This window comes from Hylaeus volcanicus, chromosome 8 (assembly GCF_026283585.1).
Source record: "Hylaeus volcanicus isolate JK05 chromosome 8, UHH_iyHylVolc1.0_haploid, whole genome shotgun sequence".
Lineage (NCBI taxonomy): Eukaryota > Metazoa > Arthropoda > Insecta > Hymenoptera > Colletidae > Hylaeus > Hylaeus volcanicus.
In genome coordinates, this window is record NC_071983.1 from 71,955 (window position 1) to 88,235 (window position 16,281).

At 42.0% G+C, this 16,281-nt stretch overlaps 1 protein-coding gene across 6 annotated transcripts in view; it reads right to left on the reverse strand.

Moving 5' to 3' along the window:
* Positions 1–513: 513 nt before the first annotated feature.
* LOC128880598 (ephrin type-A receptor 4-A) overlaps positions 514–16,281 on the reverse strand; it is a 142,376-nt gene continuing 126,608 nt past the window's right edge. For 3 of the 6 annotated variants that reach the window (XM_054130856.1, XM_054130855.1, XM_054130854.1), the window contains one exon: positions 514–6,704. In XM_054130856.1, the coding sequence (XP_053986831.1) occupies positions 6,440–6,704 (265 nt within the window). In that variant the 3' untranslated portion in view covers positions 514–6,439. Of the gene's footprint in view, positions 6,705–9,349; positions 12,592–16,281 lie in introns of those variants that run through there. The other 3 variants (XM_054130850.1, XM_054130853.1, XM_054130852.1) reach the window with 3 other exon arrangements.

Below are 16,281 nucleotides of genomic sequence, written 5' to 3' on the forward strand. Positions count from 1 at the left end.
ATTGGCATTTCTTTACGTAAACAAAATATTGTTATGAAATTTGTTTTTGAATATCTGGTTCTATACTTTGGTGACAGGAAAAAAAGATCAAAGTACCGATGTGTTTTTTTTACATCGTATAAGGTATATTATTTATTATATCTTATTTACATTCAACATCGTCTTGACAACACCATAGGAAAAATGTTTTTAGACACATTCCAAAATTTGTCGACATTTAACTCTCTTATTGCATCTGTTGCGCTTTGTCGCTTTGCTTTTTTTTCCATTTTTGTTTCTTCGTAGTTTTATACACAATGAATCGAGGACACACGGTGGCGATTCGCTGAACCAATTCTTGTGAAAACTCAGTTCGACGAGTATACATAAATTATGATGCGTGTACGTGATAGTTATGATGTGAGCTATTTATAATATATACGGGACGGTACCTGTGTGCTTTATCTTCTCGCGAATTTTCATATACGTTTTTTACTTTTTTCTCCGTTTCATTTTGTTTGCTTTTCGCATTGACAAAGTTCGCTGTAAACAGACTGGTAAGACAAGAGGGGTACAATAATTGGCGAAAGAGAAAATTAAAAAACAAAAAGAAAAAGAAAAAAATGGAACAGAATTAAACAACGCGCGCACGTAGGTCGCTTAATAAAAAGAGCAAAAAGAAAACTCTTAACTAATCGATAATATAGCTGCTTAGAGACTCGACGATCGTATCTATGATGTTGTGTGCTCCAGTTTTTCTTTCCTTCGATCTCGCTTATTTACGTATCGTTTGTTTCACAACGAGGCAGAAGTTTCTTTCGAGGAAACTCCGTGGTAAGGAAATAACCGCGTTTATTTTTTATCTTTCTCTCGTCCCCTTTCGCACGATTTTTAGCAAAGGTAAATAGATAAACCTACGACAATTAGAAACGTTCACTTTAATTTAGTCAGCTCTCTAAACAATAAATAAGGCTTTCTTTGCTTTTAATAAATAGTAGTACAGGAAACGTGTTAAGTAGAGTAAGAAGGTGTTAAATAGAGAGAGAGAGAGAGAGAGAGAGAAAAAAAAAACAAAAAATAGGGTGGCGTGGCGTTTGGAAGAAAAGGAGAAATTACAGGGCGGAGAAGCAACAGAGGTTCGTTCGCGTGAGAATCGAGGAAAATTTTGATTTACGTTTACGCAATTGGTTAGAATTACAGTTTCGCTGTCGCTCTTCCTTCTCTCAGATCCTCGTCTACCGAAAATCAAAAAGCTCCCCTTGCGACATATGTTTGTTAGGGAGAGGGAGAGCGTTGGACATAGACAACATAAATACATTGACACGAAGTACGATCGAAAGCTTTGAAAGTGTAGGGCAGGCGCCATTAGAAAGAGAAGCTGCAGCGTCTAGTGGTGAGACTTTGAATGTTTTCTTTTAATCGGTTAGAATTAGAATCTTAAATTAGGTCTTGAAACTAAAATACAAGCTGGAAATTCTTGGAAGTCTCGACTATCTTGAAAGCCTTCTTTTGCAAAACCTCGCGACACTCTCGATGCTTTGAATTGCTTACGTTTATCTTAAGCCGACACACAGACCATTGCGAGTCAAGGCGACTGAAGGGGCACATGTGCTCCAACGTTAGCGAGCGTTGACACACACGATATCTGAGCACATGTGCCTTCGGTTGGCTTGGTTCTTTGGTTCGTAAGTACACGATTCTATACTAGTACCGACGGGAGGAAGAAAGATTAGTCTTGGAAGGAATTACGATTCGCGTTAGGTCAGACGTTTTATTCAGTCTTCGTAAGGCCTGCGATTGAACAAAAATTACTCGGCGCTGTCCACGTTTCTTTTAAAGCGAGACAGGTCCTTTCTTTCTCCCAACGATACCTCTGTTTCGAAATTTCAACTTCCCATTCACCTTTTTACTTATTTCTCTATTTATCTGTACGAGTATCAAGACTTTCAATCGTGAAGGTTTCGCGACACGTTTCAATAAATCCTCGAGTAACTCGATTCAAGACGTCTCGTTTTCCGAATCTCGTCGCTAGGTGTGTGAAGGAATGAACAAGTAGCTGAAGAAAACGGAATGGATTACTCCGAGGAGCGGGTAGGGGGATGGGAGAATGGGGGAAAAGAGGGAGAGAGGCCCATCTAGAGGCGGTTCGAATACTCGAAAGACACGAAAAGGTGAAAATCCGAAAAGGTCTCTCTAATAAGATATCCTTTACGCTCTAACTAATTATCATCTGCTCGTTTCGTGCCTACGATCGTGTGTAATATCGATAGAGATCTATGAAATCTAAATATTAAATCCGCTGAAACTATCGACATTCTCAAAACTTCAGGTCGCACTCGCAGGTTTCGTCGCTAGACACAAATAGTTACAGCTGAAAGAGTTCTTAAAACCTTTTCTGTTGTTTCTTCCTCTACCGCGGTTTGCTGACAGAACGAGCTTCCCGTTTCATTCTTCTTTCGTTTACAAGTTTACACTGTCCGCAGAATTCATTTGTCATTTCGCTCTTGACCAGAGAATTCTGCAGGACACTTTAAACTGTTTAAAGGTTTAAACAGCTCGTTCGGGTCGAGAATCCGCGCATCGGCGTGACTTTGTCATCCTCGCACGCTTTAACTTTTAACCCTCTCTCGTTAACTTTTCATTTTTAATACGAACATTTAGGAAGATAGCGCTATCGATAATTAATATCTTTCTGAAATTTGTTAACATTCTCTATATAAAAATCTGCATTTGCATGTATTTCGCTTATTGCTTCTTAAATCGTCGCCGTTTCTTCATTTTTTGTCCAAGTAGCTTACCGGGTACACTTTTTTCCCCTGAACTGAAAGATCTCGAGGATCGTCGCGCGGCGTTTCCGTTTCGTTCTCGCTTCGTTCCCGCCGTGCGCCGAACACGAGCTCTCCCCAGGACCTTGGTTCGCATTATCCGAATGCAAACAGAACGACCTCGAGTACGATTCTCCTAATCGAGAGGCGTCGACGCCGCCGCACAGAACGTAGGAGGACGAAATTAACTTGTTTTCCGTCGTTTCATCGACGGTTTTCTTTAAGAGACTCTCCTTCGCCTCGATTCGCTCGTTCGTCGCGGCGTCGACCCCGTCAACTACATAGTCCTATAGCGTAATTCGTTAAATTAAGAATAAAAAAATTTCCCGTGGCTCGCCGGACACGCTCGGGAAGCGTTCGTCTCCGGACATGGGTGTGTCCCGGGTGGCCCAGTGGCCGGGGGGCAGTCTTTAAAAATCGGCGAAACGCGTAACAAGATACAGAAACGAGCTTGGGTCTCCACGGCCGCGCGGCGTGCCGCGCCGTCGACGATGGATCGCGCCGCTGCGCTGGCGCGTGGACGTTGCGTTCGCGATGAAACTGTTTCGAGCAATCGTTTGCGTCGAAAGGAAAAAATCTACTACTCGCTGACAGGCAATCGCTAATACACGTCTCGCTTGTCGCAATATTCGCGGCGTCAATGACGAACAATTATCGGCTCTCGCCATTTCGTTTCTCGAGCTGTCGCTTCGTTCTCTTCCCGCTTTAGATACGCCTTGATATGTTCACGTTCGAGGAATTTCTTCTCGGTACCTTTATTTTTCCTGGACGTCTCGATCTCTCGCTTTCGATATACTTGTATTTTCTTTCCTTGACGCACATCTACAGAGGTAGGGGTGTGTGTCTCTCGCGATTCGACGATCGCACCCCGTCTTCCCTTTTCCTTCGTTCGAATGCACGCTTTCTCTCGTTCTCGCACATCATTGGCACATGATTCTCTCGCATTTGTTTAAATCTCGCGTCTCTTCGGCCGCTTAATCGACAGGTACCACTGCTACACGGGGGGGACTCGCATGTACAATATATTTAGTGTAGGTATCGCGCGAAGGCAGGTGAAATCGTATCCACTTGTGGTCCTCGCCTGGTTTCGTCGCCGTACGAAAATTCTAGGGCTGGATTTCTCGCATCCAGTTTCGGAAAAATAGCGACAATAATAATCCATGCGTGTATCGCGTGTCTTTGCATCGATCGAGTGTCATCGACAAGAGCTATAGAGTAATATTCGTTGTACGTGCGCGACAAAACGCGGCATTAGGCTTGCAACTAATTATGTACGCTTGGCCCTCGACTTCTCCTTTCTTTCCCATTCCCGTTAGCCTGATCCGAAGAGCGTTTCAGAAAGTTGCGATTTAGCCTGGTGTACTCTTGCGTCTTCCTTTGGTACTTGTTTAATAATTATGTTAACCCAATAATTACATTCAAACTAACATTAGTATTTTTAAGCACTATGTTTTACACAAGTCTTGTTTTCTTTTTGTTGGTGTAGCTTAGGTATGAAACAAAGAAACAAACAAAATAGCAATATAAGTACATATTTGTGTCGTAGTAAGATCAATAATACATATTCATACAATTGTTAAACACTGATTTATTAACAAAATCAATAATATGATGTACATTTGGCTTGTGTTAACAGGAATTAAGTTAACATAAATTTCACGAACAATTTTCAATTGTTCTATTCTCGTGACGTAGTTTTTCCAACTATACAAATTTGTTGTATATTAATATTAGCTTGAATTGTACTAGCAGGGTTAACATTGTTACCAAGTAGGGCCCAAATGAAGAGTCGAAACGTTTATCGTAATTAAAGTTGAACATTCCTCGAAAGCTATCTCATCGATTTGATTGTTTAATTACTTATCGAGTAAACTTTCAACCATTAGTCTTAAAGAAAAATTAATAATTTTTAATAAATAATGGAAAATTCTGTTTATAAATAGTATAAATATGTAATAATGAAAAATTAATATAAAAATTGGACGTGAAATTTCCTTTTGGAATGCTTACAGAAATAATTTCATTATGGATGAAAAAGGGATCTCATTGTCAGCCATTTGCCTCTTGTGTATTACAGTTGATACGGTTAGGCCGCTGGCGAAGGCTCCTGGGCCCTTAAACTCTTGATTCTTACAACAATGATTAATTCTTCTAATAAATCCTTGAATCGTGAACATGTAAGTCAGGAAATGAGCGGTGAAAATTTGATAAAATCTTTCTCGTACGGTCTTCCAAGGAAAGAAGCGAGACCAAGCGTACTCGGTCGTTGATACTTTAGGCCTTCAGGCCGTTTGTTTCTCGACACAACGGACAAGTAATCGTGAATACTGTAAAAGAACAGTTAAATAAATCTGGTCGGCGATCAAACATCTCTGCTAAAAGAAAAGAAAAGAAAAGAAAAGAAAAGAAAAAAGAAAAGAAAAGAAAAGAAAAGAAAAAGAAAAGAAAAGAAAAGAAAAAAGAAAAGAAAAGAAAAAAGAAAAGAAAAGAAAAGAAAAGAAAAGAAAAGAAAAGAAAAAAGAAAAGAAATGAAATGAAATGAAATGAAAAGAAAAGAAAAGAAAAGAAAAGAAAAGAAACGAAAAGAAAAGAAAAGAAAAGAAAAGAAAAGAAAAGAAAACGGAATGTCTATGGACACGTTTCGCGTGACTCTGTACGTGTAGCCGGTGCGATGAGCAAGTTTCAGTGCGTTAGACAGTTTCGACGGTGAGTAGGCTTTTGTTCGAGAGTTTGACTTGGGCTGGGAATTCCTATGAACGTCCGACACGTGTTTTCGCTTGCTTCGGTAGTAGTTTGGACGAGGATGAACTGTTTTTTCAATCAACAACACTAGATTATCATTAACTTCCACGCGAAACCCAAGATTCTCTACTAACTAAACGCGTCTCACGCATATCGGAAAATAACGAAACCCGTGTCTGACGTCTACAGCAAATCCGAAATATTAGGATGTGATAGATAGCCCTCGGTCGGAGGTGGTCGCGCAGAGTTTCGCTGTTGTAAACATTACGGCAGTGATTATACGGGTGGCAGTTGCATCGTCCCTCGGCCGATCCTGGCGATCGAGCCGCGCGGGGACGCGATTTCTAGGAAGAGAAAGACAAAGTCGACGCGGCCGACTCGATATTTTTAGGCCGTCCCGGGGTCTATTATCTACGGATTGATCCCGTGTCGCGAGTGGCTCGCTCGCGATTCGATGAATCGAGCGAGATTTTCCGTGAAACGGTTTTGTTGCGGACCGTTTCCGCGCCACGCGCAGCCTAGGATTCTGGCTTTGAACGCGTTACGTTTCCGTTCGGTGAGTGATAGCGTCTCGAGGTAGGCCGAGGATAGCTCGAGGAAGCTTCTAGTTTCCCGAATCCTCGAGAGAGCCGGGGCTAACGGGCAGCTGGGGGGGACTCTGTGGACGTGGAAAGGGTGATTTCTGTCCGTGGACACCTATCGTCGTGACTAGGATGCCGCTAGGATCTAAGTCCCTCGCTAGAACCTTGGCTGGGTGGCGATCGGCGCGAGTGATCCCCGCGAAGGACCGATCCGTCGGCTCGACGGGTCATCGTCGAGTCCTGACTCGTTCGCGGTATCGCTACCGCGTGAAAAGGTTCTTCTGAGAAGCGCACCGACCGGCCGGCGCGCGGTTAGACGAGAAAGCCTTGCGAGGTGGCGGACATTTGCGCTCTGAGCGCCGTCACGCTGTTCATGATCTTCTTCTGGTGTCCCACCAGCGTCACCCCTAGATCCGTCAGTTCCTGAACGGTTACACGAGCTGCCGCCTCCAGGGTGACTACCCCGGACCTCTCGAAGCTGTCCGCGTACCGTGACATCTTGATGGAGGCCAGCCACTCGCCGACCGAGGTCAACTGTGTCAAGTCCACCGCGTCCGGCGCCAGTGGATTGGTGCCCCTGGGAGAGAATATAGAGTTAGACGAATGATTGACGATGGGACACTATATGCGAACCGAAGACCCGAAGCTCGATCAAGGATCTACAGGTCGTTGGTATCTAGGGGGCCCCAGTGACGGGCATTCATTCTCTGGATAATTCTATTATTTTTATGAGAAATCGAGGAGTTTCTGTTTGAGAATGTAGACGGGTATACATCTTCTTTTCTTCGATGTATTTGATGTTCAATGTACGTTGCGAAAACGATGGTTTTTTAGTTTTTAGTCGTTGGAGCAACAGTTCCATACGCTGGTTTACCTATACCATGACCATTAAACAATATTTAAATAACAGAATGTTACTTTGAAAATATATTTAAATAATACGTTGATGACCTACGTCCTACAATCCTACGTCCTTAGTGCTACGGATTACGTTGATGATAAAACAGAGAAACGTTATATTTTATGGAGTTTATGAAAATTTGTAGCTAAACAAGCCAAGAATTCGTTACTCGTCGAGATTATTGAACCGTACATTCGATACTAGATATTTGATCGAAATGGAGACTTTGCCCGTCTCTGGTATAAAGGCAGACCGAAACAACGCTGGTGCCTCGAGTTCCCCACAGTTCCGAATTTTTCATCTCGAGAAGAAGCCAGCGCCTTCGTTGTTTCTGCGTGCCAGGGGATGTAAAGAAGGGTAGCTTGAAGGTCGGGGACGTTATTACTCGAATAGTTGGAAATATTACCAAAAGTACTTGTACAATGGATGGAGGATCTGCCTTAGATCGGTTCGCACGAAGAGGAGCTTGGGTGTCAAGATACGTTTATATACACGGGGTATCCATTAGTTGGAAAAACGGTTAAACACACAGAGATGTCGCGAGTGTTTTGCTCGCGGAAAGTCTTCCTTATTTTACTTGGGGAGTAGATGTACCGTGGTTGGAATTTTCAATTTAACCTCTGTCAGTTATGAGTAGACTGGCGACTTTATCCATTTATGATATAAACTAATATAATAGGTACACGATAAGAATAACTAAACGGTATGTGCATTTATCCAGAATGAAATAATAATAATATTATTAAAACACTTATACACCTAGAATATATTCGATATACATTACGTATATTTTCCTATATTATTATACGTCATAAATGCATGAAATCCGCAATCTAGTTACGAGGAATATCTTTTTCTGGCGAAAACAAGTGTTGTTTGTGTGCCACGATATCGACAACTATAGAAGAAGACGTTCCGGGAGCCGGAATTAAATTAGGGACTAAAGTGGAGTTGCTGGTTAAGGGTCGAATAAGTGTGAGCCGAGTTTCGAAAGTCTGCTACTTATTTCTAGGAGAAGTTACTCGGTTGGTATCATTTGCTCAGTGTTTTACGGGTATGGTACAGTATAAAAACGGATCTTAGCCTAAGAGGGGGTCGATAATATGTATCTTTTATGTACACATGGACCGGGGGCACACGATATTCCACCACCGTACCTGGATTCTTGGTGTGATTCGCGAAATAAGTAATTTAATAGTCGTGAACAAATTAAATAAATAATGGCCAACACCTCAGTCTCGCATAATCAATCTCTACTACTTTTCTTTGCCTTTTGTCTCTATATAAAGTTCCTTATACATATAAATGATACTCGTATATTTGCAAATTGTATAATATATCGAACTACACGATAGATCATTTTAACATATTTGTTTAGTAAAGATGGCTAGTAGAGATGGGTCTAAAACAAATAATGAATATATCAAGAAATGCACGAAACGTTAGAGTTGCGAAAACCAAGATTTCTCATTATTCATTTAACAAAGATATTTTGTAATCGATGTCTAGCAAAAGCGATGAAACTGTGACCAAGAGGACCAGGCTAGGTCGCGAAAATTCGGATCATTTATTTTGGATCGTTGCTGGTGAATGGTGTGATCGATGGTGATGCCAGTGAGAGTCGGTAATGGCGGTAATGAGAACACTAATGCCGGTGTGATTACGTTGACGGTTCTTCACACACGGATTTCGGAGATTAGCTGGACGTTTTACGTAGAGATATACGTGAATGGATAATGGTGCGTACGAAGCAAGCAGTGCGATACGAACTAAGAGGGTACAAGCAGAGCAAATGCTGTCTACGTGGCAGCAATACTCGGTGAATCCAACGGAGCCGAGAGAGCGACGAGCAACGACCAAGTGGTATCGCAATTGTGCGATTCGGTTACAGCGTGTTTGTTACAGAGATCGGCAAATAATTCTTATCTAAAGGAAAATCTGAAATAGTCGATACAGCATCCAGAACGTTACGTTTGAATAAAATTAGGACTCGAATTATCTTGGTAGATGATTCAAGTAAATAGAATTAAATATTTCATCGCGAAAAGAACATTCATATTTTATTCATTTATTTTAATGTTTGTTGATTCTTTTTCCGAGTAACTATGAATATAGTACATATTTTACATTCCACGATGACAAAATACAACTTTATTGCTTTATTTTCCTTAAAATAACATTGTTTTTAAAATGTCTATACTCTGTCGATCTCCAATTAGACGGAACCCGTAGTTTTCGTCGCGTGGCTCGTTGCTCCTCGCTCGATTATTCGTATTTTGTTTACTTTTTTGTCGGCTGAAAGCTGTTCTTGATTTTGTTACCTTTTCCTCAAATGCACGTTGGAGGATGTCGACGAGGCGGGTGGGGGTGGGGGTGGAGCACCCCTTTCCCTGATTCTGACAATTGTTAGCATTTGTTAGTGCGATGGAGGTCACACACTATGGTGTGTGCTTGTGTATCTGTATTTGTTTACGTGTACATTTGCTTGCGCGCACGCGCGCCCGTGTGTGTGCGTGTGCGTGTATTTGCATATTCTTTACCTCATCGCTATATCTTTTGCCTCCCTTCCACCGATAACTCTCTTTCACTCTTGCAGTGTTTGTGCGGGTGTGATCGTGGTATGTGTACACGTGTAATTGTGCGAAGCTCGTATTATCGCGATTGTCGACGCCGAACTCTGAGGTAATTAGCACGCGCGCGCGTTCAACTCTCGATTTGATTTACTACGCGCGCGTGTCCTAAGCTGATTGTCGTTCGAGAACCCCCTTCCGCTAGCTTATGAAAAACCGTCGCAAAACTAAACCCTCATCCCTCCGTCCGTCCCCTACACAGTTGTTACGATCGATCATTTTTCCTGCAATGGTGTTGCGCAACGTATATACGTAACCAACTACGATCGACTTTCCGAAGTTTTCTTTTCCTAAAAGGTAAAGTGATGTGCGATATACAGGGTGTATCATAATATGTGGGAGCAAGACTTGACATTAATACGAATCGAAAATTTCTGAATTTTGTTGCGATCTGAGGCGTTGTTTAGGGGACACAATCAGTTGTTCTCACTTACTCGGGAGAAATACATACGGATGCATACTCACTGCTTGGAAATGAGCCGGGACTCTAAAATAATGTTTAGGGTAGATAGTACCTCGCACTAGCAAACTTTATTATAGATTCCCAGATCGTAATCAAGCACCGAGAGTTTCAGATCGCAAAATGCTAAAGGACACTTTGATTTGTTTTAGTGTGATTACTTTATCTTCAAAAAAGATCCCACATATTCTGAAACATCGTGTATAACGTGTGTTAGCGATCGATCGAACCCGGCGTGGAAGCACAGCCTTGCACGGTCAATCGTTGCACGGTTTGTTTCTTTTTGTCCGACTTTCCATGGGGTTTCAAGTAGAAAAATACTATTCTAAATCTGGTCTCGAACGGTTTTGTCGCACTCGCGCGATTAAATGCTAATAAGTCTTTGCAGTTTTCTGTTTGTCCGTAAAGTCGATGATGTCAATAAATATTATGTATATATATATATATATAAATCCGTTTTTTAATAATAATAATAATAATAATAATATTAGTAATAATAATAATATTTACGTATACTCGTGCCAGATGTATATTTATATATATTTATATGTAAATGTATTACGTATATCAAGAATTAGAAAAACATCTGAAAGACTATGACTGGATTCTCGCGTAAAACACGTTTCGCGGATAAAATCTTATCTCGCCCCCCTATCCCCTGTTCCTCCGAGCTTTGCAAGCTCAAGAAGTTTCCCTCCTCAGATATTGCTATTCGTTGGTTCGATTCGTTCTCTATAAATTCTCGTTACATCTACGAAAAAACTGCTCTGTTAAAATTTTCCATTTAAATCCCGCTAACTAGAACCATAAATATTCTCTATACGACTTGCACGTGGCAGCTAAAACCGATAAAATCTACCGCGCCTGGCGCTCGCTCGAACACGGCGATAAAAAACATCACACACACACACACACACACACACACACACACACACACACACACTCTCTCTCTCTCTCTCTCTCTCTCTTTCTCTGTCTGTCTGTCTTTGCTCTTTCCGAATAAGTAATAATATATATATATATACGTAGAGATTCGATCGATTTCGGATTTGTAGCGAATCGATGATAACTGGGAAATCGAGAAAAATTCTTTTTCTATCAACGGCTAATCCGGCTACCATTTTTACCCACACCTAAGCGATACACGGTCTCAAACGGAATCTCGACTGAGACCATCTATGAAATTTTACCTAACGCCCTGATTCTCTAGAGAAACACGAGCAAAACGTTTTTCTATGCCGACGCGATTCACCCGTTCGAGTGGAAAGTGCTCCTTGCGAACATTTTAGCCCTAATGGTCTCCTCTACTCCTCAGGGGGCCTGTCTCGTGAAAATGACCGACACAGACTTCATAGACACTAGTTTTGATCAACACCGACCTCGATATACCGTGCGTAGTACCGTGCGAGAGTCTTAAGCCTGCGTTACATTTAAATATATCTACGTTAATAAAATAAATATGATGTGTTCACATTATAAGGTGGTCTCCTTTTATTAATTTCACAAAGATTGGACGATACTTTAATCGTTTAATCGATGATATATTTCATTTTGGTCTATTAATAAATGAGTTTTTCAAGTTAAAAAAAAGAAAAAAAAAACCGGCGGTAACTTTGGCATACTCCGAATGAAATGTGCGTCGGTGATTTCCATGGGAACTCTCCTAGGGATGTTCCGTGGTCGTCGCGTCGGCGTCGGACCAAAGCCCCGCGATTGTTTCTTTGGCGAACGTCGGGCTCGCGGTACGGGAAAAACAAACGACGACTGATTCGAACCTGTTGATCCAGTCCGTCGACAGACCGGGACACGAGTCGCGAACCTCTCTGTGGGAGAACGACAAGCGCGACGTATCTCTTTTGCGATGGTCGTCGAACGAAAACCGTCCAAGGGAAAACGTCGACTTTCTATCGTGACTCGACGGATTTCGAAATCCAGAGATCGCGTGGCTTTGGCCGTGTACCAAGAGGGACAAGTCGAGAAGGCAAAGAGGTAAATCGTTGGCTGGCGTGATTAGCCGATTAAAAAGCTACCCTGGGACCGCGGCCTAAGAAATTGCAGGGAAATAGTGATGAAATTGTGATTTTACGTGGATTCTCGACTTTTTCCGACACCAGCCAGAGGAGAGAGAAGCCCACAAGCAAGAAGCACTCGTCGCGGAAACGGACAGCTATTTTTATCTTTATCCTTCCTTACTTAACCAAAGTGCGTGAACGGGACCCAGTTTGGGTATGTAAGCGGTGGTTGCTGTGGCAATGCGTGTGTCGCTGCGTGTGTGTGATAGTGTAAGCTACGGCCGGCTCCTGGTGGCATTACTGGAACGGCAATCGTCGACTGGGCTTGATGGGCCTGATGGCCGACTACGTCTACGAACTGGCTCGTGGCCGCGGCTGGAATCGCAGCGGCCGCTGCCGCGGCCTGTGCGGCAGCCGCGTGGCTTGTGACATAGTATGGATTGTGTGCAGGTGGCCTCACGCTGTTGTTGTTGTAGTTGTTGTTGTTGGAGAGTTGTAGATTGGTGGTAGATGGTAGTTGTCGCAGTTGCGTTCGGTTGCAGTTCGTAGTCGGGTACCAAAGACACCACAAAACCAAAACCACAAAGAATTAGCCCAGAAAAAAGGACGTAAAAATTGTTTACTCGGGAACGAGGGGTAGAGGGGGAGGGGTGAGCCATCGGGGTCTTAAGAATTTCGGAAGAAGGAACCATACGAGATATTATAGACAGACCAGGGAAGATATAGGCCTGTTATTGAAAGGCGACATGTCCCGTCGTTGAAAAGAGAAAAGGAAACTCTCGTACCCTATCTATCTCGTAGACATCTTTATTTAATGTGCTGAAAACCTATATTTTATGACAAATTTCATTCTGTATAATACAAGGATATTTCCAAGAAAAGAACGAGGTGTTAGTAAAAATGCAGTATAGAACAAAAGAAAACAGGCTAATTACTTATGGATCGATGATGTTATCGTGTTGTACGATAATACGTTAGTCTCTAGTCAGAACACGAAATGGCCCGAACGACAAGTCGAGCAAAAACGGAAAGCGTTAGTGTGAATGTAAAATATGCATGTAATTGTTAAACGTACAAAGGAGAATGATTCGTTATTAACATAAAAACGATATAAAAATGCACTGATAAACAGAGACAGGTAGGGTACCGCGGTTTTCTTTTTCTTTTTTCTATCTATAATATCCCTATGGATGGGACTAGTTTCGTTTAACCGAAACAAATATTTCATCGATCGTTGGCGTAAGATCACGAGTGGAACGAAGTGTATAGTCGTTTCTAGAGTCATGCGAATAATACAAACGTTGAAATTATTTAAATTATTATACTTGGTGTTCCTATAACACATAAAAGAACCAAGTACACGTGCAACACTGCCCGAAAGGAAATGATTTTTCTACATGATCCAATATTTTTAATCAACCTGATAACACACACCCCGTAGCTATACTAATTTACGAAAAATCGGATTACAAGAGATTCCAAAAATTCTTTTCCTTTGCAAATTCTGAATTACTCGAGTGCATCACCGATGCAGTAACAAAAGATGAGAAGAGGGCAATTTAAATTTTCGTCCATGTCGCGTTTTTCTAACGCTTCTTTCCACTGTGCCGACGCGGCGCGGCGCGGCGGCCCTTCAGAAATCCAACGATAATCGATTGGTCCCGCGACGCGAACCGATCGATTCATTTCGATCCAGGGACGATCCCGATATCGATCGTTTTTCACCAGATCGAGAGAAAAATCTCAGAGCTGCCTTTCGTTTTTATTTTATTTTCGTAGTTTCTCTGCGATGCTCGTGACACAGACGTCTTTCTCGTATTCTTTATTAACGATCGACCGATGATAAAGCGGAACTCTCTCTCTCTCTCTCTCTCTGTGTCGAGTATCGTTTGATCTCAACCTTTGTTCGCCTTTTTTTTTACTGTTGTTTGCGGTCGAAATAAGTGGTGGTACGAGGACGGACGGATGGACGGGGGTGGTTCGAAATGGTACGAGTTCGAGGATTACAGAAACGATAAGCGCTAAAGCGATAAAAGCTCTCTGAAAGCCACCGCAGTACGATGCGCACTTTATGTGTATATATATAGTTTTTTTTTTATTTTCGTCGTTCTCTTGAAACGCGAACGGAAAAATTATCCCGCGAGAATGATCGCGCCGGAGACTTTCGTCCATAAATTAATTCTCCTCCCAGCAAATAGACGGAAACAGACGGAAGAAAAGGCACAGCAGATCTTTATTTTTTTTTTCGTTTTCTTTACTTTCTTTTTCTTTTTTATCTTTTGGCGTGCGTTTCAAAGGAAGTTAAGCCGTTCAAAGCGCAGTATTACGCGCGCAAAGCCACTTGTTACCGGTGCACAACTTTCGGGCGACCATTTTTCGCGTCGCGTCGCGTCACATCCGAGGCGTCCCGCTCATAATAGGATTACTCCGTCGAGATTCATTGAAAATATGTGCAGCAAACAAGAAAAATCCAACAGAAATTGCTAGCTTTTCGTTTCGCTGCGCGGATCTTCTGCTCGTCGCGCAGTGGACAATTTGATCAATTTGGGTGGACAAAAGTATTGCACAACCAGGGATGCTTTTTTAGGGAATCGATCCGACTCTAATCCCTTCGTACCTGCACCAATTTTCTTTTGTCATAAATACAATGGAAGTTGAATTTTTAAACAAACATTACTTTGAGTCATGACTCATCACGATACTGGATGTAATTGCAACTGGTACGTCGAAAGCTGACAAAATCATTTTTCATTTCTCGTATCGAGGATAGTTGGTATTAACGATGTTATACTTGTTAAAAGAAATGTTTACCGGGTTAAACGGCTTCTAAAGGATACTAGGAATTTGGTGATCAAAGTAAAGTTCAAGTTTTAAAATAATTAACTCGATGTAGATCATTCGAGGTATCTTTAATTATAAAAACATTTTCGACCGACACAATGATCAACTTCGGATGTATCCCAAATTCCGATTCATCGATAACTGTGATAACAAACCATTAAATTATTGTGAAACGATGAAATGTTAACATGGTAACCTTTACAGTAAGTGGTACGAGTACGAGTCCAACGATTACAGTGTAGTAAATATCTAATAGAACTGGTAAAAATTCCTTTTTCACTTTCGTCCGTCCAGAATCGATAAGATTGACCGCCGCGCCGCGGGTCGCTCGCGTTTCGTTTGGTCTGGCGTCGTTTGAATTTCAAAGAGAACGAGAAGCGTGGAAGCGGAGGCGCTGTACAAATGAATTTTGACTTTGAGCTACGAGGAAACGTAAAAATATCATTGAAGAAAAAAAAAAGAAAATTGAAAAAAAAATACAAAGAAGAAAAAGTTAAAAGGAAAGCGAACACTGCGAGAAAGAAAATGTTCCATATAAAAGGTGCGATTGAAAATCAGTCCAGTATATCACATACGTACATATACACATATATGTATATTTTGATATGTCCGGTTCCAGTAATGCCAATCAGGTCGAGGTATATTTTTCACGACGCCCTCGAGCATAAGACGTGCACACGGAAATCTCTCTCTGTCGGGTAGTCTCGCACACACACATCTCGTGACTATATTATATTATCCTGGACGGTCGCATAGTCTCGTCGGTTTGGTTTTCTTTTCTTTTCTTTTTTTTCATGTATATATATATATATGCGTGACATCCTATTTTACGAATGAGCAACAACAATATATCAAAGCCCAGTCTAACAGCGTACGCGGAGAGCGCAGAGCGTGTGAGCTTTTTAGTAATCAGCGAAAGAACGGAAAAAACCTTTGGCTGTCGAGAGAAATTAATTTATGGACACGAAGTGTGATTCGCGTGACATGCGGCATGATACGTGTTAAAAGAGATGATCAACGAACGATTCGATGACAGATGGCATGCCCTGGTCAGGATTCGTTACGAACCAGTTGCGAAAAGCGTTTGCAAATGTGATTACGCGTCCATCGAATCATTCGCGCGATGATAGGCAACGACACATCGTAGGTTTACACTTGTTCGTACTACGTCAGTCCGCAACAGAAGCTTTCCCATGTAGCACTTGTCTGGTGCGAGCAACGGTGTTTCGATAAGAGCGAATGAACGATACGATACCGCGAAAACGCGTTAGCGCGCGATAGAGAGACGCGAGCCGTGAGCCGCGAGCCGC